This window comes from Salminus brasiliensis, chromosome 25 (genome assembly GCF_030463535.1).
Source record: "Salminus brasiliensis chromosome 25, fSalBra1.hap2, whole genome shotgun sequence".
NCBI classification, from domain to species: Eukaryota; Metazoa; Chordata; class Actinopteri; order Characiformes; family Bryconidae; genus Salminus; species Salminus brasiliensis.
Genome location: NC_132902.1, coordinates 11,678,896 through 11,705,454, shown reverse-complemented (window position 1 = coordinate 11,705,454; position 26,559 = coordinate 11,678,896). Strand labels below are relative to the sequence as shown.

General features: G+C 39.9%; 2 protein-coding genes across 2 annotated transcripts; both read left to right on the top strand.

Annotated features, from left to right (window-relative positions):
• Positions 1-9,442: 9,442 nt before the first annotated feature.
• ptpmt1 (protein tyrosine phosphatase mitochondrial 1) lies at positions 9,443-12,132 on the top strand. Its single transcript, XM_072671452.1, has 4 exons — positions 9,443-9,683; positions 9,781-9,861; positions 11,332-11,523; positions 11,822-12,132. The coding sequence occupies exons 1-4, from the start codon at positions 9,510-9,512 to the stop codon at positions 11,957-11,959; spliced, it is 585 nt and encodes a 194-aa protein (XP_072527553.1). The 5' UTR covers positions 9,443-9,509; the 3' UTR covers positions 11,960-12,132.
• Positions 12,133-13,751: 1,619 nt separating this feature from the next.
• ndufs3 (NADH:ubiquinone oxidoreductase core subunit S3) lies at positions 13,752-23,709 on the top strand. The gene is made up of 7 exons (XM_072671312.1): positions 13,752-13,859; positions 16,984-17,046; positions 18,192-18,289; positions 18,368-18,517; positions 20,115-20,240; positions 22,057-22,176; positions 23,404-23,709. The coding sequence occupies exons 1-7, from the start codon at positions 13,805-13,807 to the stop codon at positions 23,563-23,565; spliced, it is 774 nt and encodes a 257-aa protein (XP_072527413.1). The 5' UTR covers positions 13,752-13,804; the 3' UTR covers positions 23,566-23,709.
• Positions 23,710-26,559: the final 2,850 nt, after the last annotated feature.

Below are 26,559 nucleotides of genomic sequence, written 5' to 3'. Positions count from 1 at the left end.
TGCTGATGTGCCAGTCCTTTTGAGGAACTGCCCGTTGAAATTTAAACTGTGAAACTGTGAACGAGTCAGTCATGATGAGTGACCAAAAAAAAATCAAGGGAAACAAGGGATGGTGGTCGTGAGTAATACGTACAAAAAATGGATAGATGGTGAAAGTTAGATACAGTCCGATAGTTGTTGGATAGTTGTTAGGGAGCTTAGTAAAATTTTTTTTTTTTTTTGCTTTTGATATGCTTATGCTTGTAATCGATTCACTTAAAAGAGTCGATTGATTCGTTTTCAAATGGTCCGTCTGAAAAAACACTCAGGGGGAGAAGGGGAGGGTATGTGTGTGAACTTACGTGTAATTAAAGAGTTTGGCTGCTTTGTAAATACCAGTTAAATGCAAATTCATAAAGTCATATTGTGTCCTAAACCACATCAACCAATCTAGAAGACCCTGATGAAGCCCCCAGTGCGTTTTGAGCAGGTTGAGAAAAGTGTGTGGTGTGTTTACAGACAGTCTGGGTGACTATCGACGTGTAGTGAGTGTCTGTTGGCAACATTAGCCTTGTGGGTCACGTCTGCTCTCTCTCTGAGCCCTCTCTCAGCATTCCTCTCTATGCTTTCTCAGATTTGGCCTTCAACTCAGCAGCGCTTTCGGAGATGTTTTGTTTCTGACCAGCTCCTGTTGACCACCCTCTCTCTCTCTTTCTTTCTTCATTCATCCAGTTCCCTCTCCATCTCCTGCAGCTTTGTGTGAATGACCTCCCTCCATCTCAACCAACATTTTGTCCATCCCTTTCTTCAGCTCCTCTAATCAGCTCCTCCACCAATCCGCACTTCACGGCTCACTCAGGTCTTTAGCTGATGCTTATCTCAGCTTGGTCATCCTCCATCCTCATCCACTCAGCCCCAGCTTGTAAGCATGTATTCAGCCAGCTGTCGGCATCATCATCCATTGTCCTCCTCCTTTTCGTCCTTAATTTTTTTTCTCTTCCTAAACAATCCTACTCTCCAGCTTCTCTCCAGGTCCCTCTATCTCTCCACGGCCTTCTCTGTGCGCTGATGCATCTTCATCAGCTCATGCGCTGTATATTATCCTCTCACCGTGTTCCTTATTCTCTTCCTCTCCATCTGATAATGCCTCTTCTTGCATTATCTCTTCTCCTTTCTCTTTCATTTCCTCCGTTTCTCAGCCTCCTCTCTAGCATCCTTTGTTTCATTACTGCAGGCCCCTCCATGATCATCTCCTTCTCCCCGTGGTGTTCCCGTGGTGATCTCCCTCACTTTTTGCCAGCTTCTTCCAGATATGTTTCCTTCATCATCTTTCTCTCACTCTCACTGCTTCACACGAAGACCTCATGGCTTTCAAAGGATGTGCAGGGAGGAAGAAGATGTGTAATGGTAGAAGAATTTCTACTGTAAGAATTTTGTGCTGTATATTATGGGATGCCGGTGGAGATGTTAGAGTAGGCATTTGTGTGTGTGTGTGTTTACCTGCTATATACTAACCTCCATAGACAGTGGACAGTATATTGTATTACAGTATGCAGTACTGTACAGCATTTTACTAAATTGTATAGATTGTGTAGGTTGTGGCTAGTGCAGTTTTTAATCTATTTCTATAATGTCACACAGTCAAAGCTGAAAACGAAAATATTATCATACGAATGTAATAATTCGAGACACATTTTTTCATCTTAAATAAAAAGAATAGAAATCAAGAGTAAATGTGATAAACAAAGATAAAAACAGTTATAAGAAAGTAAATAAAAATACCCCATGTTATTATATTCTTAAATATTATATTCTTAAAAAAAAGCAACATACAGACTGGCCTACTGTGATCACTGTCCATTACACCGGCCTCCCCATCCTGATCTGCACCAGACCACCCCCGACAGCAGGTGACGCTCACGGTTCAGATACAGAGACGTGATGGTGGCTGGCTCTCAGGGGCTGTGTCCTAAACTGAGCTCCGCATTCATTTTGTAAATGTTAAATGTGTTGGTGGTTGTAATGCTAATCACTCGGTCTCTTGAGCGAGGTCCATTCTTAGGCCTAACTCTGTAAAACTGCACATGAGCTGTACAAATATAGGAGAATAGTTTAGATTGGACATACACTCCAATGTATGTAACAGAGATGTTAAGTGGTCTTCATGTGTACTATGTATGTTAAGCAACGGTGGGGGTTGATTTCCACCGCTTATGGGTTAGCCGATTGACATCCTACATATGGGAACAGTACTATATATGGTGTGTAGTAGGGTATAAAGCGTGAGGTGTTCCTTTGTCTGGGAGAGAGAGCAGAGGGGCACAGAGTATTGGCAGGCTCTCTCCACACTGTACTTTTGATTGGAAAAAAAGGTTTCATGATTGCAACTGAAAGACGGTGGCCACGAGAAGAGAAGAGAAGAGAAGAGAAGTCCTTCCAAGAACATCTCAATAGGTTTCCAGTGGATTACAAAGATGTAGGAATATGTGACGGCCATGGAAAAGAGAAAACTCAATAAACAAGCAGTGCCTTCAATCCTTCAAACAAACTGCCATGTAAACGTAAAAAACGATTGCAGCAACTTCTGCATCTTTGTAAAACCTCTGGATGATCATGTCTTCTTCTGCAAAAAACACTGCAAAGTCACACCATGCTATTTTTGAAGGCCGTATCACGCTTACTCCTGCGTGCTGTCGTCGAAGCCTGAGTGATGTGCTGAACATCACTGATGGTTATTGTTGGCAAATCTTGAAAACATCACTTGTAGAATTCCGCTGGAAAGCGGAAACGCCTGTGCTTACCAGACTTGGAACCGGAAACCAGAAACATCGCCTTTTTGTCAATTTGTCCTGAGCGTTTATTTAGTTATAGTTGGGACTCACTGATCTGCAACATAAAAAATAATGATTAGTAAGTTACAGAGTTGTCTTTCTTAATATCATCAGTAAATGAATTGTTATGAATGAAGAATACAATAGTATATCGTCCACTAAAGAGCTTATAGTAATTGCTAGCTATATCTATACAGAATCTAAAAACCCGCTGTTCTGCTGGATTCAGCTACCTCCTAACCGCCTTATTGGGCAGTAGGTTTCATGTCATTGCTATACATCAATATGTTTACCTAATATTTCCAAACTACTGCTTTGCCTTGTTTTAGGCCACTGGTCTCCAACCCTCCTTCTGGAGAGCTACTATCCGGACACTCCATTCAGCCTATCAAGAACTTCTAAGGCAGTCATTAGTTGGATCAGGTGGGGTGGATTAGGGTTGGGTTTAAAGGCTTTGGAAAGGTAGCTCTCCAGGAGCAAGGTTGGAGACCACTGACTTAGGCTAAGACTATCAATAATTGAATCTAAGTCTTATTCTTTTGTCCTTCGTGTGTGCTTAGGCCACAAGATGGTGTAGATGAGAAGATTGAACTATTCTTTTATTATGAGGTCAGGCCTGTTTGGGATGTCTGAGCTTGTAAATCATGCCCTTTGTGTTGAGACGTCTGATGTTGAGATAGCTGATGAAGGTTTTGAAGCCATAATAGCATGCTACTGATATGTTCTGTAATATCACTAGCATGCTATTATGGCAGAGCAAACCAGTGTTTATTTAAGAGAGTTTAAATTAGGTGTTAATCTTAATCCTGCTCTAAGTATTGCACACCTAGCCTAATTACTGTTATTTAAAATACAATCTTTAATATCTACCCTGATTCATCTTTTTTTTTTAAAGTATCTGTAAATGGATAAGTCAGCATTTTTATGGTTGGAGATTTATACTGTATGATTGGTCATGGTTGCTGTCTTTGGCCAAATCAGACTTGGTTAGACACTAACACTAACATAATATTTTTATCCTCATAACTGATGAATCATTTCAAACAATGTCAAATATGTTTTTCCCCTGATTTCAGAAAGTCTGTCACCACCATTTCCTGTTTGTAACCACAACAAATGAACTGGACACAGTTCTGGAGTGCCACAAGGGACCAACCTTGACCTCTTTGGTAAAGTCATATCTGGCATGACATAGCAGTGACTTTCTGGATGTATGTTTTATTTATTCATTTATTTTAGTATCTCGAAAATGAAAAAATGTGAGTTTAGCTGAGATTTATTTTGATGTTGCTTGGCAATGTTTTTACATAATTATTTGACTGTAATTTGAACATTTTATCAAAATAATAATTCGGACTACTGGAAGCCTTAGATCAGCAAGGCATGATGATGGCAGGAGTTGCAATATATATATATATACAGTGAGTCCAAGAAGTATTTGATCCCTTGCTGATTTTCTTTGTTTGCCCACTAATAAAGACACTATCCTTCTGCACTTTTAATGGTAGATATATTCTAACATGGAGAGACAGAATATCAAGACAAAAATCCAGAATATAATTTTAAAGAATATATTTTAATTAATTTGTATTTCAATGAGGAAAATAAGTATTTGATCCCTCTTGCCAAACACACTCAATACTTAGTGGCAAAGCCTTTGTTTGCAAGCACAGCGGTGAGACGTTTGTTGTAGTTAACCACAAGTTTAGCACACACACCAGGGGGAATTTTGGCCCACTCTTCTTTGCAGATCCTCTCTAAATCATGAAGGTTGGTGGGCTGTCGCTTGGCAACTCTGACCTTCAGCTCCCTCCATAGATTTTCGATCGGATTGAGGTCTGGCGACTGGCTGGGCCACTCCATGACCTTAATGTGATTTTTCTTGAGCCAATCCTTTGTTGCCTTTGCTGTATGTTTAGGGTCGTTATCATGTTGGAAGACCCAACCACGGCCCATTTTCAGATCCCTGGCAGAGGGGAGGAGGTTGTCCCTCAGGATTGTGCGGTACATGGCTCCATCCATCTTCCCAGTGATGCGGTGAAGTAGCCCTGTACCCTTGGCAGAGAAACACCCCCAAAACATTATGCTTCCACCTCCATGCTTGACGGTGGGCACAGTGTTCTTGGGGTCATAGGCAGCATTTTTCTTCCTCCACACATGGCGGGTGGAGTTGAGGCCAAAAAGTTCAATTTTGGTCTCGTCTGACCACAAAACCTTCTCCCAATAACTTGGTTCATCTTTCAAATGATCATTGGCATACTTGAGGCGCGCCTCCACATGTGCTCTCTTCAGCAGGGGTACCTTTCGGGCACTGCAGGATGTGAATCCATTGTTGCGCAAAGTGTTGCCAATTGTTTCCTTGCAAACTGTGGTCCCAGCTGCCTTCAGGTCATTTGCTAACTCCTGCCGAGTGGTTGCAGGACGATTTCTGACTGTTCTCAGCATCATTGCCACCCCACGAGGCGAAATCTTCTTTGGAGCACCGGGCCGAGGTCTGTTGATTGTCATGTTATACTCTTTAAACTTTCTGATAATTGCACCAATAGTTGTTACTTTCACATCCAACACCTTACTAATCTTTTTGTAGCCCATTCCAGCTTTGTGAAGGTCAACAATTCTGACTCTGAGGTCCTGTGACAGCTCTTTGGTTTTACCCATGTTGGAGACTTGAAATCTGTGTGATCTGTCTGATTCTGTGGACAGGTGTTTTTCACACAAGTGATTAGTGAGAACAGGTGGCTTCAGGTCAGGTAACAAGTTGATTGGGAGTGTCTAACTGGTCTGTAAAAGCCAGAACTGCTAATGAATACTAAGGGATCAAATACTTATTTCACTCCATGAAATACAAATCAATTAATATATATTCCTTAGATTTATTTTCTGGATTTTCTTTTTAATATTCTGTCTCTCCATGTAAGAATACATCTACCATTAAAAGTATAGAATGATCATGTCTTTATTAGTGGGCCAACGAAGAAAATCAGCAAGGGATCAAATACTTCTTGGACTCACTGTATATATATATATATATATAGTGGGGAAAAAAGTATTTAGTCATTCACCAATTGTGCAAGTTCTCCCACTGAAAAAAATGAGAGAGGCCTGTAATTGTCATCATAGGTAGACCTCAACTATGAGAGACAAAATGAGAAAAAAAAATAAGGTGGAAAATAAGTATTTGGTCACCTACAAACAAGCAAGATTTCTGGCTGTCACAGACCTGTAACTTCTTCTTTAAGAGGCTTCTCTGTCCTCCACTCATTACCTGTATTAATGGCACCTGTTTGAACTTGTTAACAGTATAAAAGACACCTGCCCACAACCTCAAACAGTCACACTCCAAACTCTTGGTGAAGACCAAAGAGCTGTCGAAGGACACCAGAAACAAAATTGTAGACCTGCACCAGGCTGGGAAGACTGAATCTGCAATAGGCAAGCAGCTTGGTGTGAAGAAATCTACTGTGGGAGCAATAATCAGAAAATGGGAGACCTATAAGACCACTGCTAATCTCCCTCGATCAGGGGCTCCATGCAAGATCTCAGCCTGTGGAGTCAATGATCACAAGAACGGTGAGCAAAAATCCCAGAACCACACGGGGGGACCTAGTGAATGACCTGCAGAAAGCTGGGACCAACGTTACAAAGGCTACTGTCAGTAACACACTACGCCGCCAGGGAATCAGATCTTGCAGTGCCAGACGTGTTCCCCTGCTTAAGCCAGTACATATCCGGGCGCGTCTGAAGTTTGCTAGAGAGCATTTGGATGTTCCAGAAGAGTATTGGGAGAATGTCTTATGGTCAGATGAACCCAAAGTAGAACTGTTTGGTACAAACACAACTCGTGTTTGGAGGAGAGTGAATGCTGAGTTGCATCCAAAGAACACCATACCAACTGTGAAGCATGGGGGTGGCAACATCATGCTTTGGGGCTGTTTCTCTGCAAAGGGACTAGGACGACTGGTCCGTGTACATGAAAGAATGAATGGGGCCATGTATTGTGAGATTTTGAGTGCAAACCTCCTTCCATCAGCAAGGGCATTGAAGATAAAACGTGGCTGGGTCTTTCAGCATGACAATGATCCCAGCACACTGCCAGGGCAACAAAGGAGTGGCTTTGTAAGAAGCATTTCAAGGTCCTGGAGTGGCCTAGCCAGTCTCCAGATCTCAACCCCATAGAAAACCTTTGGAGGGAGTTGAAAGTCTGTGTTGCCCGCCGACAGCCCCAAAACATCACTGCTCTAGAGGAGATCTGCATGGAGGAATGGGCCAACATACCAGCAACAGTGTGTGTCAACCTTGTGAAGACTTACAGAAAACGTTTGACCTCAGTCATTGCCAACAAAGAATATATAACAAAATATTGAGATGAACTTTTGTTATTGACCCAATACTTATTTTCCACCATTATTTGCAAAGAAATTCTTAAAAAATTGAAATGTGATTTTTTTTTTCTCAATTTGTCTCTCATAGTTGAGGTCTACCTATGATGTCACTAAATACTTTTTTCCCCAGTGTGTGTGTGTGTGTGTGTGTGTGTGTGTGTGTGTGTGTGTATATGTATATGTGTGTGTGTATTTATATATATATATATATATATATATATATATATATATATATATATATATATATATATATATAATTATTATTATTATTTATTTTTTTTATTTTTTTTCATTACAAAAAACGAAAGATGAAATTTTAATGATTTTATACCTGGTAGATAAAGATATTCTGAGATATTTTGGCAAATACGCACATTCACTCACTAGAAGCACTCCTAGCCACAGTCAGACTCATGCACTTGCAAAAAGATCAAATGTGACTAATACACTCCTTGTCAGAGTCCAGTTCTAGAGGACCAGATTCCTGCACAGTTTTGTCCTTTCCTGATCAGGCACACCTGATTGCACCCTCTTGTTATTTGCTAGGTTTAGTAGGTCTGTTAGAGCAGGACAATCAGCAAACTGTGCAGGACTCCAGTCACTGTTGCCCACCCCAGTGTCATAATCCTGAAGGACAGTCGGCGGAAGATGAAACTATTACAAATGTTTTATTATATATAATATGGGTTAAATAATTGTCTAAATCTACACCACTGAGTTTGTTTTCTACACACACAGTATCTACACTCGTAGGCCGTTTGATCAGGTACACATTTCGTATATATTCCATTCTGTATATAGGTGCAGTCTCTAGGTTAAGAGTTACTGTCTGTAAGTCACCTGTTGAAGCAGAGTTGATAAGCTCATTACCTCATCTGTCCGTAGAAAGCGACTAGCACAGCTACCAGCGCAAACCTCAACCTGTCACTACCATGTTGTTGTCAGTGCTGTGCTTAGAATGGGTTCATCACCCAAATATCTGGTCAGCAGAGGCCCCCCGGTTAAAAGATGACAAAAGATGGACTCCAGTTGGTAATTGTTGTTTCCTGGACAGGGATTAAGCCTGGTAATGGGTCACATTTTCCGCTGAACTGAGAATCTCCATTCTGAATGCTGTGTACTCCAGGACTAGGCTTAATCCCCATCCACTGACATAAAACCGTCAGTGAAGGATGGTGTATCTCATAGGAATTAACATGTTTTTTAAGAAATATTGTTCATTAATTAATTGTTTGTTATTACAGTCTGAACTGTAAAACTGTAGACAAATCCTAATAAATAATAAATATAATAATAAATAATATATATTTTTTGGAAATGGCTGCTTCTTTCCAAGGCAGCGCAAGAGGACGTGGGTAAGAAGAGAGAATGACAATTACTAACTAACAAACTAACTAACTAACTAAATAAATAAATATAAAATGTAGTGCGTCTTGTTGCTGGTCCTTTTTCTAAGTAGTTTGATACATCTGCTAAAAGCTTACAGATTGAGAAAATTGCAGTAAATAATGCTAAAATAGCTTCACATATACATGAACAAAAGAACAGAAGACTTTCCTTTGGGAAACTTACAAGACAGTATGTTATACATGTTGTGTAGGCTGTTTTTTCTCAGAGCCTGACGTGTAAATATATAAATATTTATATGCGAAGCTATTTTAGCGTTTTGCTGCTTTTATATGCTTTTTTTGAATTGACATTTATATGCTATATGTACATAAATTATTTAACATTTATATTTATTTTATTATTATAATTATTTTTTACATCTTTTATATTTTTTATATAGAAATTGTATTTTTATATTCATTACAAAGTACTAAAAAAGTACTGTGCACATTTATTTTGTTTGGTATGTTGATTTTCTAAAAAAAATCATTGCTGTTCAGGAGTTTTCTCTCAAGTAGGCTAATTTATTATATAATAAATTTATTATATAAAAATAATTTAGGCACATTATTACTAGCGCTATATAAGCAACTAGTCTGTTTTATTGTTATTATTAATAACAATACATAATAATAATTATTCTTCTTATTATTAATTATAAAAAATAACTCTCATGACAACCTTTAAACACATTAAACATTTCTTTTTAAATAGTTTTTATCTCAAACCCTTCACAGCGTGTTAGCCGCTCCAACTGAATTGACCGCTCCATTCGGCTCAACTCGGCTCTTCGGCTCAACTCGGCTCTTCGGCTCAACTCGGCTCCGACTGTTCGCGCAATGCACCATGGGTGCAGTGGTGGGGTGTACACGGGTGTAGTGAGAGCCACAGTGGGCTACAATGTCAGACGCTGTGAGTGTTATGGGCTATGATCTGCGTTAGAATAACTAGAAGCATGTCAGGCGTGTTAGCGCGGGCTCTGTTCTACCCCACACTCGCCTATAATGTCGTGATGGAGAAGGTCTCCTCGAGGCGATGGTTCAACCGGGTGGACCAGACTGTGCTTCTCGGAGCTCTGCCGTTCAGATCCATGACAGAGGAGGTGAGAGGGTCTCTCGTTGAGGGTCAGCTGAGCACCTTTGTAGCTCCGGCTCTACACTCTACGATGTGAATGTGTTTATCTCTTTGATTCACTGCAGTTGGTTCAGATGGAAAATGTCCGGGGGGTGATAACCATGAACGAAGAGTATGAGACCAAGTTCTTCTGCAATTCAGAGGAGGTAAGGATCTAGCTTACAGCTAACATCCCACAACACTGCAGATCATAACAAATGAGGTTTATTAGGTTATTAGGTTAGGTAAATTAGGTTTTGAGCCTGAGCGTAGAATTAACTGTTGTGTTGGTTAGATTACACACACACTCATTATGGACATGAATGCCAGACATGACAGTATCAGGCTTTCAGTTATTTATTTGAGCTGATGCTTTTCTGGGGCAGAATGAATATACAGTATATCTTTAATACAGTAGAACAAGGGTGATAAGCACAGGGTCAAAATTTACATACAGTGGACCTAAGATTTGATTAAAATTCCCTTAGCTAGTTGCACCTTGACCTTTAGTGGTCAGAGTTCAATGGGTCTGAATGCTCCCTGGCATGGACCCGTCCTTTCAGCACAGTCCACATATTTCAATAGGGTTGAGGTCAGGCCTTCAGGAAGGCCGTTCCAAAACCTCAACGTTAGCCTGCTCAACTCACTCCGCAATCACCACTGATGGTGTTTTGGAGTCATTACCGTTTTGACAAACGAAACTGTGTGCTTGAATTCTGAGGTAGTTCTTATAAACTCTTTATTAACTCTTATGAACTATTCCAGCTTCTTTTTATGCAGTGTACCAGTTCACCCTAGCAGCGAAGCAGCCTCAGTGTGCCTCATTATGCTACCACTACCATGCTTAACAGTTGGTGTGGTGTTCTTGGGGCTGAACTCCTCACCTTTACTCCACCAAACTTACCGCTGGTCTTCGTGACACGACAGCTTAATGTCCATAGGAAGACTTTGTCTTTGTCCATGTGAGTAGCTGCAAACTTTAGTCGAGCTTAAAGGTGTCGATTTTGGAGCATTGGAGCACCCCATGTGAGCGTTCATTTTGTTGGTACCCTTCTGGACAAGCTCACCCACTTGCTCATGTCATGAATTGGAGTTATTATTTGCATCTACTCCATATAAATCAGGAAAAAAACAGTGGATTAGTTTTTCAGTATTTGGTCTGGTATATAATTTTACTAAGGCCTAAGTGGGTTTGTTTATGGTTAAAATTAGGTTTACGACTACGTTTACAGTTATAGTTTAGGTAGACTTGGTTATAGCAGTGTTTCCCAGTCCTGCAATTCCCTCGGTCCTACTGGCCAACACATTTAGGTGTTTTCTGATCCAACAGATCTACTCAGCCTTTACTGAGTAGAGGTCATTGTTGGAGCAGTAAAACAAAACATTTGGATGGCGATGGATACTCCAGGAGCCTGTGAAACCTCTATGTTACTCAAATGTAATTACACGCTTAATTACATAATGCTTTCTGATTATTTTTTTATGTTACAACCTGGTAGAAATATGTGATTGCTTTACTTTTAGCAGAGTCTTCTAATCTGCACACAAGAAATCAGTGAAGGATATGGCTAACGTTAGATGATGTCCTCCAAAGCAGCTTATGTGTTGTTGTTTTGTTGTTGTTGTTTTTTACATAGGAGTGGAGGGCAGCAGGTGTTGAGCAGATCAGGCTCAGCACAGTGGACCTAACAGGAGTTCCCAGTCTGGAGCACATCCACCAGGGTGTAGACTTTGCTCTGAAGCACCGTGAGCAGGGGACCAGCGTCTACATCCACTGCAAAGCAGGCCGCTCCCGCAGTGCCACTGTGGCTGCTGCATACCTCATAAGGGTGAGCAACAGGTTTTGTGAGGTGTAAAGGAAATGGTCAGCATGATTTATGAGTGGATGATGCATAAGATGTCACTCCAGGATCACTGATTTTAAATCAGAGCGTTTTATTATATAATGGTGTAACTAAATTTGAATAATATGGAACAAATAAAAGGCATTTCTAAACTTTAACAACCTTCCACTGAGAAAATAATGAGAAATGCACAAAAATGACTACCTAGCAAATCCTGCTCAGCATTTTCTGAGCACTGTTGGTGATGATGGATTGTATTTCTTCCCCCGTTGTTTTTGTGTAGATACACTGCTGGAGTCCAGAGAAGGCCTGCAGCATGCTGGCAGCAGTCCGGCCACATGTCCTGGTCCGCTCCTCTCAGCTGGACGTGCTAAAGAAGTACCACCAACAAGTGTGCGGATCAGGACCAAACAGTGTATAGCACAAAGTATTGTGTTTAAGAGGCTTTGCTAGAGATTTGTGTGCTTGTGTACATAGGCATTGTGATGTGACTTTATAGACCATGCACAGAAGTGCAAAAGCATACCATGTATGATGTCTTTGTATATGATAAAGGAAAAGTTTTGTTACAAATAAATGAAGCTGTTTTCCTAATGACTGATTTTGTTCTAGATGTTTTCTTCTGAATTAGAGAACTGGTGCACTTCCACTACTGTCCAAAGTTTGGAATCACTTTTTCTCAAACATTTTAACAGTATATAGATATATCACTTTCATATTCAGTGATAACTTGATCACAATTAAGACAAACATATTTGCCAAACGTGTTTTGTTCACATGTTATGTGTTTTGGAAATTTTTCATTAATCACAGATATCTTAACACTCTGTTTCCAGTCATTTTTGTCATTGTTAGATTTCCACCATTTCCTTTTAAAATCCTGATATTAATTCACTTTTTAAATAAACTTTACTGTCTTTATCTCTAAATCAATACTTTAGAAACGCATTTAACTTTATTATTCTAGAGATTTCTCAAAGTTGTAATTATTTTTAGAGCTTCATTTTTATATTATAATGAATTTGAAATATATATATATATATATATATATATATATATATATATATATAAAAATTCTGCAAAAAACGATTGGCTTTTTTTCTTTGTTTATTTAAGTACTAGTTTGCATTTCAATTGCCTTTTTGACATTTTGGGGGGAAAATGCTATTACTTTCAAATCTCAAAGATAGTCCTGCTGTTCTATTCATGTTCTCTTGGACCTCTATTGATTTATTCCTAACCAAGCATCTTGAGCGATACAAAAAAGCGTCTTAATAAATAATACTAAAATGATAATGGGATACTAAGTTTTTTATGTCAATTATATATATATATATATATATATATATATATATATATATATATATATATATATATATAGTGTCTTGCTATTGCTTTTCTGCTGTGACACTGTGAATTTCCTCACTGTAGGACTAATAAAGGATTATCTTCTCTCATAATAACGAGATGTTTTCAGGACATCTCACTATAAGATATTTCCTCCAAATAACCGAGCATCTTGAGCGATACAAAAAAGCATCTTAATAAATAATACCATAATGATAATGGGATACTTTCTTGTCATTACACAATAACCCATGTCATAACTGTGGTGTATGTAGCTTTTAACATAATACCCCCCCACCCACTCACCCACCCACCCACCTACATGTTCAATTAAGGGTCAATTTGCAATTATCTGTAAATAATCTGTAAATAATCGTTTTTATTTCTATTATTTCTATTTCTATAAAGACTAATAAAGGCTTATCTTATCTCATAATAACGAGATGTTTTCATGACATATCTCACAATAAGATATTTCCTCCAAATAACGAGACATTTATTGCATAACTAAAAAATATCATGATCACTTTTTTTTTTTATATAGATGTGATTGTGATTTTTGGATGGCAGTAATAAGCCCACAGTTAAGTCATTTATTTTGTCTTTTATATTTGAGGTAGGTTTGGGTGGTAAAATGACTAGCTAGCATGTTAGCTGTGGCTCGCATGGTGTTTCAAACATTGCCCTTTTATAGAGCTGATGAAGCTTCTTATAGCTTTAATCTGACAGATTTAATGACATATCTACTACTGTAACTACACCTGTCTCCATACTTCTCCTCTTAATTGAGTGAGGTAGTGAGGTAGCGTCTGCTGGGTCGTTGCAGTGCTGTGTACCGCTCTCACCTGTTGGCGGCGGCATCACCACTCCAGCACCATCCGCCCGCCCAGCGAAGAAGACTGCCGTTGGCTGAGTGAAGATGGCGGCCTCCTTGGTTAGGCTTGTCCGCGGTGGTATAAGTAGGAGCTTGAACGGTAAGCTGTTAGTCGTACAGAATTACGGCTCTGCGCGATATGCCCACATTTAATCAAGTAGTGTTTGTTCGCGTGTGGTTATTCGACCACTCCGTCCTCGGAGCTCGTCGCTGGCTGGTGACCTTTCTCCTAGCTCTGTGAGCTAACGGCTGCTAGCGGTTAAACCCTGTAACGAGTCTACGACCGAATAGGAGCGGTCCAGCAAAAGAAATAATAAAGAAAATGAATGCCTAGCCGAACTTCAGTTAAACCATATAAAACTCTCCTGATTGTGGCTTGGAAATAATTAGAAAACCGCTGTGTTTTCGGGGTGTGTGTGTTTCGGCTACTCGCATGTTTTGCAGGGGCCGGTAGCGGCGGGGCTGCTGCTGAACAGTCAGACGGTCGGTGTATTTCATTGAGGATTGGGCTTTATTTCTTTTATTTATTTATTACTTCTCTAACACGTTGTTGTTGTTGTTTTAGGGTTATCTGGGTTTTTTTTTTGTTCATTTCGGACCGAATTTCAATCAAGTTATTGATTATTATTACTTATTATTGATAAGTTATTGTCTTTCTCATGTCCCTTAACCAGTTAACCAGCAGGATGAGGGAACTGCCCCTGGATCTCTAGTGTCACGACTGCTCTCTTACTGCTGGAGAAGGGAGAAAGTAGACATAGCTAAGTGATCCACTGGATCCACTATTTTTGACAACATTGCTAAAACAGAGCTTAACAGTGTAAATCAGAATAATCTGTAGTGGGGAAAAAAAATGTCATTTAAAATTTCACAACTTGTCAAAATGCCCAAATCAGACGTGTCTGCTTTCTCTTAAGGTCCTTGACATGAATAAAAATATTATACAAAAAATAAAATATCCTATATATATATATATATATATATATATATAAATTCCTTTGTCCAGTGATTAAGAAAAGTACAACCCACAAATGCAAGCTGTGCATACACACGTTCGAGGCAGCCGTGGGCCTCCGTGTCCCTCTCATCAGTTAAATATCATGCCCTCTGTTATCTGGATCAGTTGTTAAGGGGCAGGGAATGCAGGACGCTGTAGGGTTTTGTGCAGCTTAGCCGTACATGGCACATAAGGCTGGGCTTTTTGAGTGACCTTTCTGCTTTCTTGTCTTTTTAAATCGCTGCAGTTCAGACAGACCGGTTCTTTGGAATTGGTCTGCAACCTGAACTGCAACCTGAGCAAGACAATTTCTCGCAGTTCTTTATATACAGTAGTTCTGTCAAGTTGGGTTCCTTGGGTTCCTTTCTGGCCACAGCTCTGTCGAGGTTACCCCCCCCCCCTCAATCCCCCATCGATCACCCTGAATGCAACTCATGAGGCTCTTGATAATTATCTGATGGGTTTACCTGCTGTGTATAATTGACATGCTCTAGCCCAGTATTTCTAATGATGGTTCTGGGGGCTCACAGTACTGTGCAGCTTCGCTATTGTCTGCCCAAACTGAGCTGATCCAGCTCATGAAGGGCACGTTAATCAGTTGAAGAGCTAGGTCAGATTAGTTGAATCAAAGAGTACTTGAAGCCAGGGCTACAGAAGGCTGCGGGTAGCACACTTTGGCTTAAATTGATTAAAAAAAAAAAAAACCCTTTAATCAACATATTAAACACACAGGCCTTTTGTGGAACGCATACAGAGTTGACCTTAGCTTTACACCTTGTAGGGTTGCAGAGCGGGAGTTTAGAAACACTCCCCTAGGCCAGAGGGTGTCCTTTTTGATGCATTCCCCTGCAGATTCCACCTCCAGCCCAGGACGGACACCCCTGATCCATTTGATCAGTTAAAGACAAATGATTTGATGGGTGAGGTGTAGCAGATTAGGCTAACACCCTGTCCTAACAGTACATTTGAACACTTGCTTAGTATTGCTTTTTCATGGCCTAATGTCCTTCCTGCATTACTGACTCGATAAGTGTCAAACCAATAACTAGTAATAGGACTAATAGGGTACTTAGTCTTTTCCAGTAGGAAATCAAGCATTATCATAAATGATCACACACCGATTAGCCATAGCAATAAGACATTTCTACTCTCATTGTCTGTTTTATCAGCTCCACTTTTAGAAGCACTTTGTAGTTTATAATTACAGACCAGAGTCCATCTGTTTCTCCTCTGCATACTTTGTTAACCTTCTTTCACCCTGTTCTTCAATAGTCAGGTCCACTACAGAGCAGGTATTATTTGGTGGATCATTCTCAGCACTGCAGTGACCCTGACATGGTGGTGGTATAGTTAGTTAGTGTGTGTTGTGCTGGTAAGAGTGGATCAGACACAGCAGTGCTGCTGGAGTTTTTAAACACCTCGGCATCAGAGAATACTCCACCAACCAGATATATCCAGCCTACAACATTCTGTGACCACTAACCTTTGAGCACTGATGAAGGACAAGACACTGACCAACACAAACTGTGCAGCAACAGATGAGCTTCTGTCTCTGACTTTACATCTACAAAGTGGACCAACTAGGTAGGGGTGTCTGATAGAGCAGACAAAAACTCCAGTGGCACTGCTGTGTCTGATCCACTCGTATCAGTGCAACACACACTAACTAACTATACCACCACCATGTCAGGGTCACTGCAGTGCTGAGAATGACCACCCACCCAAATTATAGCTGCTCTGTGGTGGTCCTCTGGGGTCCTGAGCATTGAAGAACTGGGTGAAAGGAGGCTAACCAAGTATGCAGAGAAACAGATGGACTACAGCCTGGACTTGGATGTGGAGTTTGCCTATAAGATTCATGTATTTCCTTCTTTTGTTAAGTCAATTTCATAAGTTGTTGGCCAAGTATGAACAGTTAAATGTTGTGTGCATTACTTGGCGTCATAAGGGTCCAAACAAGCTGATTGCTGAACCTGCTGTTAAACTATGTCACAGATTCAGTCCTGAGTGCTGTCAGTGCTGCTTTTTCCTGTGCATTTATTATGATTACTTTACTTCATAATTTGTGTCGATTGTAATTTGGTCTTCTGTGTTTGCGCATTTGCATGTTATGTAGTGTTGCACTGTTGTCCAAGAAGAACATTATTTGCTCCAGTGTGTACTTGTGTATCTGATAGAAACATCAGTAATGTCTCTTGAACTTGTTTCCTTCTCGATTCTATCCTAGTTGCCAGTCGGAGTGCTGCGCTGGTCCAGAAGCGGCCTGAAGCAACAACAACCGAGACAAGGCGTGAGTAGGCTGACAGTATTTAATTCTGACAGTCTAAAGATCTTGAAACAAACAAATGTTGATTAAGGTCCTGTCTACATGAATTCAAATGTTTTGGGGTTTTGTTTAAAATGAAGAGTTCGCTCACTCCGTTGTTGAGAATATTTCTCTCCACACAGAGATGAAAACACTTGCATGAGCTTACCAACCCTGTATGTGACAGTAGTACCTCATAAGGAGAGAGATCAAAACATCATAAAGAAGAAAGAAAATAAAGGTTTAATCCCAGGTTACACACTGCCCCCTATGTAGTGTGCTATGCAGGTCACAAAATTACTGATTCTAAACAGAGCAATATGGTCTCTGAAATAGAACAGTACTACATTTTTTCATATGTGGAAATCTGATATTTAGTGACGTCTGTGTTGACATGTTGTGACTAAGTAGGTAGTAAGGACGCATTTTGCCATCAGTGTTTTTTTTTTTGTTTTTTTTTCTCTCCTCTTCTTCCCTCAGTTTTCCCTGTTCTCATGACAACACTGAAAACAGTGTTTTCAAACATCTCCACCTTGAAAAGCATTTTCAAAAAGCTCAGTTTTTTGTGACCAACAACAAAGTTCTGGTGTGGACAGAAGGCCGAAACCGTAGACATAAATCTCTGTCGTTGTTGAGTATATTAGTAACTATGTGGGACAGGCTCAAAACTGCAGTGAAGTTAAAGTGTATTACACTTTCCACCTATAGGGGGAGACCAGGAGCAATACAATTCTCGCATAAGGCCACATTGAGCTTCAATTTGAACGTTTACTTGAAATGTCTTCCCCCTCATTCAGGTCTGCAGAGAAGTTTATTTTTGTTTTATAGAACATAAAAAGACTACCATGTTTTGAACCACATCAACATGAATATCTGAATGAGATTGGTGACAGTCTAGGTTCAGTGTTTGTTAGCTACCATAGCCTAGTATCTCCGGTTTTAAACAAAAGAAGCACATGTCAGATACCAAACATGTCGCAGTCGACTGCATCTGGATTCAGTCATAAATCATGTTAATGTCATTTTTCACTGAATTATTCCTTTAAAATACTTCAGAGGCATTTTGCTTGTTCATATTTATTTGTTTGAATCCTGCTCACTCTAATCATTTACTGTCACTGTTTTTACAGCTACAATTAGGCCCAAGGATGCAGTCATGCTCAACCAGCTGTCCCAGTTTGGGGAATATATTGCTGAGATTCTTCCCAAATATGTGCAACAAGTTCAGGTAATCTGCTCAGATTAGTGTTGTCATATTGACTTTTGTAGCAGATGATCAAATAACATATAAAACATGTGTCTTCAGGTTACCTGCTACAATGAGCTAGAAGTTATGATCCACCCAGAGGGAGTCATACCTGTGCTGACCTTTCTTCGAGATCACACCAGTGCTCAGTTCCGCAACCTGATCGACCTCACGGCGGTGGATGTGCCCACTAGGGAAAACCGTTTTGAGGTGATATGATGATAGTGAAAATGAATTCTTCTTTTTATTTATTATTTTACTTTTACTTACATTTAGACAATCCCCCAATTCATCGGTTTCCATCAAGAGCGCCTGTTGAATATAGAGGATGTAGATGTCCACATCTTTAAAAAAAAAAAAAAGTTAGTTTTTGAGAAGTCCAATCAAAAAGTCTACATCTGATTTATGGTATGTTCTTAAACCTCAGAATTGTTCACAGCTCTGCTCTTATGATGATGTATCCCATTATCCTCATAAATAGCGAAAGTGGCAAATAAGAACGCTGGTAAATGTCAGAACTGTGCGAGTGGGTTTAAGAAAAACATTCCAATGTGGTATAGTATGTGGGAAGTATGAATTACTTGTTTACCCACGCCTTGGAATGTCTTCCTCACTCTTAATACATGAAAGGACCCTGATTAATTGGTGATCAATTGGTTAGAAACACTGTGTAGTGTCAAGATCTTGAGAAGTGTTGATAAAACTAGACTATTGGCAAATGTACCAAAAGTCTCCTCTGAAAATATTAAAATGGCAAGGCCAATTCTTTTATTTCTGGTGTAGCCCAAAAACCTCTGGGCTAAAAATCAATGGCTCAATTCCAGGTTCTTTGTTATTTCATCTATGTGTGTTAAAAGGTGCCACCTTTGGTGTCAGTTTACATAATTCTCAAGTGAGGAAAAAATACAGGAACAAATAAAAAGAAAAGAACACATCATATTTGGTTGAATATCCCTTCATTAACTGCATGAAGCCGGTGACTCTCTAAAAAAATATATAAAAAATAAATGTAAAAAAAGTTTACGTTAGTCATACTTGCCTGCCATCATAAATCACTACGCATCTGCTAAAATGCCAACACGCTGTTTACAGCCATGTGTGTAAATTTAGTGTTCAATCCATCTTTATGCTCTGAACAAGGCTTGACTGTCATTACTGGCACCACTGCTGCAGTAAATGGGCAAATGGATTGATTTTAGGGGAAGGAAAAAGCTGCAAGTGAATGGAAGACGTGATCTGGTTCTTGTTATAAACATGGCAGTAACTAGCTATGAGAACACTGACACCAAGCTTGTACTGAGAAAGTCATTAGTGTGGTCTTGACCAAATAACCAGTAAAGTTTTCTTTCTGGAGCAGTTGGCTGTCCTTTTGATACTCTTTTCATACGGCGCAGCTTCTTATTAGGATTTACAGTTATGAGTGACATAAGTCCTGTTCAAGAGGCGGAGTGCTATCGCTCTGTGTTTTCAGGTGGAACAGGAGCTAAACACAGGTACCTTTAGGCTAGGCTAAACACTAGCAGTTTAATCGGCTTAGTATAAGTATCTTGTCTATAAGTTATCTGGCTCACTATGTCAAGGATGTTAACAAAATATACTCAACATTCATGTTATCGACTTCATTTAATTTAGTATGTTTTTTTATTTATTGATTGATTTGTTTATTTAAATGTATGAATTTGCTTCTGTGTTTGTTCCATCTCATCCTTATTACTGTTCGATTAAACCTAGCAAACAGAATTGTTAACCAGCATGGTTCCCGTGTTGAGCTATGACTAGAAAATGGATCTTGCCAATTCTTTTTCAGATTGTGTACAGTCTTCTGTCCTTGAGGTACAACTCTCGCATCCGAGTGAAGACCTACACAGACGAGCTGTCCCCTATTGACTCCTCTGTCAGTGTCTATCAAGGAGCCAACTGGTATGAGAGAGAGGTATGTAATATGATCCTTTATTCTTAATTAAACATGGATTACACACTAAAGTTGATGTTAATTGCAAATTAACCAAACTATCCAAATTGGGCAAATGTTAAGCCCACAGGCTGCAACTGGCCCTATAAAGATTTTAATCCAGCCCAACAAATAAACTTAGACTCTATGTTCTTACCAACTTTTATTTATTAAAAGAAATGAACTCTCCTTAAACTGCTGACGCTAACCTGTAAATATACAGAGAGTCAAGTCAAGTAAAGTGGGTTTTTATTGTCATTTCTACATACAGAGTACACAGTGAAACGAAACAACGTTCCTCCAGGACCATGGTGCAACATAGACACCGTGCATACAGAACACAAGTGCAACACAGTACAGTGCGGACAGACAATACAACACAATACAGACAAGGAATAATAAATAATTAGGGGTAGTGTGAAAATTATGCAGTGTGCAATAAATATTGAGTGCAGTGAGGTAGTAAAGTTATTATTGCAAACAGAGTCCAACTATCAGTCAGAATTTCCATTTAACTGTTCCAATTGGGCAGTGGTGGCTCAGCGGTTAGAGCGCGGGGATATCGATAACAGGGTTGTGGGTTCGATTCCCGGGCTCGGCAAGCTGCCACTGTTGGGCCCTTGAGCAAGGCCCTTTACCCTCTCTGCTCCCCGGGCGCTGGAGTTGGCTGCCCACCGCTCTGGGTGTGTGTGTGTACTCACTGCCCCTAACACGTGTGTGAGTGTGTGTTCACTACCAGATGGGTTAAATGCGGAGGACACATTTCGCTGTACAGTCCACACTGTACAGTGACGAATACGTGCACCTTTATCCTTTATCCTTTAATTATTAGTAGTACCATGTTCAAAACATGTAAAGTGGAGTAAAAAGCCAGATAAAACTCATCTTTGGCTGATAAGGAGAAAGTGAGCATTTCAGAGGTCTGATTTTAAAATATGTGAAATCTGTTTAACTAGTGGTGTAACGGATCATGGATAATTCATAATCTGTTACGCCACTTATATCGCCCCTACAGTTCAGGGGACACGTGAACTGCAGATTAACTGCCAGAGTTGAACCATAACAGTGTGGAATACAGCTTCACTGCAGATGTGGTTACAGTAGTAATTCCCATAATCTTGACGCAGAGCTTTTCATGAATTTATTTATATACATTTTTGTTCAATAAAAACAGGCATAACTGGCATATATTCCTCCTGGGCCCCACTTACAGTTAGGAAGTGTAGCTTGCACTTTGAGCTACCCCTAAAGGACACACTTTTCTGGACAAGCTGAGAGATAAAGAACCATCACTGAAAGTGAAAGAATCATGTGGGCTTAACATGTGGGAGTTTTACACAAATATGGCCCTGATGATACTGCATTTTGCAGTTCTGGAGAGTGTTATTCTGCCTGCTTCTCTGAAGTAACACTGTGTGTGCAGTTAACAGTGTGCCTAGCCTGGAGTAGCAGCCAGTCAGCAGAGCATCAATATGATTTTGTTAATGAAGTTACTTTATGGTTTAAGGTTTGTTCTTAAAATAACAGCTAGATGACTTGCTTGTAGTCACAACTAAAAGACGTTTTGAGGGATCACTTGAGTTTGAGGGGTCATCAGAGTTGAGCATTTTCCAATATAGTTCTGCCCAACTCAACAGGAAAAAAAAGAAGCATGATTGTCAGTATGAACAATAATGTTAGTAGTATTTGTGCAGGTTCTTGAGCAGATAAATGAGAAGCTGACAGCCCTTTTAAAGAAACAGCTATCATAGTAGAGCTTGTAAATGTTTGTGTGTTTGTTTTTTTGCTTAATCTTCAGGTGTGGGACATGTTTGGAGTTTTCTTTTCAAATCATCCGGATTTGAGACGAATCCTGACAGACTACGGTTTTGAAGGCCACCCTTTCAGAAAAGACTTTCCTCTTTCCGGATATGTAGAGGTAAAAAAATGATTTTCTGTTTGGCACCTTTCTGAATGTAATAGTTAAAGTAAACACTCAAGTGTTTTAACCTATTCTGTATCATGGGCTCATTTCTTACGAACAAGAGGTTAAACATGTTTGTGTTCTTGGTCAAAGAATGTCAAATCTGTTGCCTATAAAACAAACTTAAAATTAGGGCTGTCAAATTAATTAAAAAAAAAAATGCAAAAACCTTAATTTCATATAATCCATTGTAATTAAGCTCTTTTTTTACCTGTATAAATGTTACAGAAAATAAGGATTCTTAAGTGAAATGTTATTAAAATGGTGATTTGTTTATGCTAAATGCTTATTTTAAAAACTGCTGGGACAAGAGAAAACTATAAGGGAGTTGTGTTCACTCATATACCAGGTGTCTCATCACTGCTATCATACTCCTTGCACTGTCTGTTCTTAGAGTGCTCACTTTACTTTCGTACTTTCATGACCATTAAAGCATGTGAATGAAGTTGCCACTGTTCATTTATGTAGCAATTCATGACTCCGAGATGGCTGTCATTACCTACTGATGTCGAAGATTCACCCGTATGCAATAGTGGCTGTGAGTTCCAAACCCTGAGCTAGTTTTGCCCTCTCCATCTCGTATGGCTTGTGAATCCTGTTGATGATCGTTGACCCATGTGGTATTTGAAGCTGAATGTACTCCGGTGAGAGCTAAACTCAGCCTGACAATAACTGCACACAGCCTTTGTCTTGTCTAGTGAGCTGTCTGGCAAACTTCAGAACTGAATCTTCCCGTTTAACAGACCTTCCTCCATCACTCACTCACTCCTCTACTCATAATGAGAGATGCCGTGCACGGTCAACATGAGCTACGGATGACTCGCAAGGCCAGATGGAATTCGGTTAATGGCGATATTTTTAAAAATTGAGATTGCATTATCGTTTATCGTGTTAACTTCGACAACCCTACTTAAAATAGAAGCAAGTTGTTGTTGGGCAGTGTGTTGCACTTGTCTGTGGTAAGCAACTATATGCCACAGAGTGTAGCACCAGAGATTATGTATAAAAAAAATAAAAAAAACTTGATACTTCAACTTGTTTTCTTTGCAATGTGTTCTAAAGGCAGTTAGTCAGTTCAGCTCCCAGCTGTTTAGAATACTAATTAGTTTGACCATGGTATCATTACATTATTTTCAAGTGCCTTCTGTAATGTCCCGTGTGTGTCCCTTTGTGTATTTTCAGGTGCGTTACGATGATGAGTTGAAGCGAGTGGTGGCAGAGCCTGTGGAGCTTGCACAGGAGTTTCGAAAGTTTGACCTCAACAGTCCATGGGAGGCTTTTCCTGCATACAGGGAGCCCAAAGACACACCCAAACTGGAGAGTGGAGACAAACCTGCAAAGTAACCTCACTTCCATTCTGTTCTACAACACCTGACGTGTGCTCACACACTCTCCCGTTGTTCTTGCTAGTGTACTTCTGTAAATATGAGACCATGTCTTGTTGGGAGACATCCCAAGCACCCGAATAAAGAGTTAATTTAAAAAATTGCCATGTTGTCATATTTGCAGCTTCACCTTTTTACAGATAATTTGCTAGAGCGAATATGAATCTCACACTGCTAATGTGTGATTACACTGCCTGACAAAAAACTGTAGTGATTCAGATGGGATTTCATTTCTATCGGGTCTTAGGTGTCTTTTTCTCTTTTACAGTAGTTTTTTTGTTTGGTTCTGTTTTCCACTGAACTTAGCAATTCTCTGATACTTTTTCCATCGTCTGGATACATACCTCTATGATTTCCCTGCCGCATGCTGCTTAGCATTTGGTAAAATGGCATTCGACTACTGCTGCTTGTGGTATTCAGTTTCTGAATGTGTCTATATTTCATCTATAACACTTCCCAGATTGTGAAATGGTGGGTGCTTTTGACAAAGGCTCTCAACTAGTGATGTGGTCTGAGTGGTGGGAGAGCATTTGCATGATGATGGAGAACGCAGTCAGAAAAATGTGTTCTGGCAAGCTGAACAGGGTCAATAGAGTGGCTACTACAGCTATAATACATTATTATATTCACATACAGTAAACACCAATTAGTAACTATCCATAATTACTAATGTGATGTTCTTAAAATAGGGTTATTTAATGCTAATAAAACCTAATAAATAAAAAAAATAATAAATCTAATGCACACACCCCTCTGATAAAGGTATTCTATCCACACAAAGCTTTAGTCTATCGTTTAATAGGGTTGGCAGTTCTGGTCCTGGTGATGTCAGATTCCTGCACAGCTTTTGCTTCTCTTCCTCAAATACACCTGATTCAGCTCACAATTGTCCAGGTTCAGTAGGTCTGTTAGAGCAGGGAAATCTGCAAACTCTGCTGGACTCCCACCCCCACCCCTTTTGGTGACCCTTGCTCTAGCATTATTTTAAATGTTAAAAGTGACATGTTTACAATTCAGCAGATTGATATTTGTATTGTCTGTTTCCAGCATGCAAGGACATGTTTAGCTTGGAAGTAATTGTAAGAGCTCATTCAGAAGCTGTGGAAGTGACATGCATGTGGTGCTGGCCTTGAACTGTCTCTGTAATGGACAAGGACAAGTACAGCGTCACAGTGCCCTGGTAGAGTAACTAATGATCCTTCAGCACCCTGCAACCCAGAAGTGGAGAGACTGGAAACAGACAGCAATGGAGATCGTACTGACCTTCTCAGTCATGGCAAATTAGAAATCGATCAGGATCTACTTAGAGAAGATTCCTGAGCTGCCACAGAAAAAAATATTGACCCGGTCAAGCTTTTCTGATGGTGGTGAAAAAGGTACTGTCCTACTTCAGAGCAAGCACTGCCGATGGTGGGTGTCCACACATGTCCAGCAGGTGGCAACATCACTAAAAACACTTAAAGCCTACATACCTAAAACCAACATTAACTGCATCATCATACACACATGGCCTCCGGTCACCTAAATGTGCCCAACTCTCAATACATATGGACTGACCGAAGTTGTGAACTGTCCGGGAGGACCTGAGGACAGATTTGAGAGTCATTCATTTGCAACAAAACAGACTATTGAATTAGGAACTTTACTCTTGGGTGGGAAGGTTCTCCTGTTAGTGATGATTTGATATGTCAAATTTTGGCTTGATATGAAGGAGACCTTACTAATGGGTGGGACCTGACCTAATGACTAAACTGGAGAGGAAAAGATAAGAGGATAAGAGAAGGTACATTTGTTCATTAAACCAGTCCTTGATGACAAAGACCCTTCAGATGTGACCATAGCCAACACTATTACCATAAATATTATAAAGATCAAACAAACTCAACCATAGCCGATCCTCATTAATATACAGAGTAAATCATCTACCACTTTCTCCTTTTGCACAAACATGCAGCCTTCAGCACTCCTGGGCCCGTGCACACACACACACACACACACACACACACACACACACACACACACACACACAAACACACACTGTAAATGGACTACTAAACGGCCTCTTTCCTTATTTTCTTTTTAGTTTCTTTATACTTTGTCTGTTTTTTCAGCCCAAATCACCAGTGAATCTCCATGTGTCTTCTACATAAATCTAAAGGTTAATATATAATGCTGATATGAAGCTAATTTGCCTAATTAATTGTTTCTGAAAATAACTTTTTTGTGTAATAACTTTTTGATGCAGACATGAATGGCTTCAAATGTCTGGATGCTTTCAAAGCACCCTCAATACATCTAAGCTTTGTTCAAATGCAGACATTTGGAAAAAATTTTAATTGTGCCCATTAAACCTTACAAGCACACCTGCTGGCAAAAGAGAAAACTGGCTAGGGCTCCAAAGACTCGACGATCGCATCAAAGCTTTTCAAAAGCTGAAGACAACGTTGTTGAAATGCGTAGTACTTGCACATCCCGATTACATGAGACCCTTAACCCTACCAGTGTCTGTACAGGGGCTCCAGTCTTGTCGGGGCTTGCAAATTGTCCATCTAAGCGGCCAAGATGTGGCACTGATATCAAAGCCTTTGATACTGGTCAAACGGTGTAATTGCCTTGTGCTATCATGAGCCCTGAAAGAGAAACGTTTGTCTGGTATCCTGGCAGGTCATCAGGGACATAGTCAGCCAGGCATTGTCTGGGACATTAAGGAATGTGTCCCCTGTGTTAGTGTGTGTGGTTGGGAAAACTCTGAAACCCAAGGCAGGGGATCCTGGAGATGATATGCATTGATTTTTGGTCAGGTGAATATGGCAATTAATTGTCTGGGGATGTTCTAGTGATCACTGCCCATTTTATCTAACTGGCATCATTATGTATCATTAATGCTAATCACCCAACAAGTTGCTAGAAAGCTGTGGGACAATGCCTGTGGCCTTTCCTGAGAGAATTCATT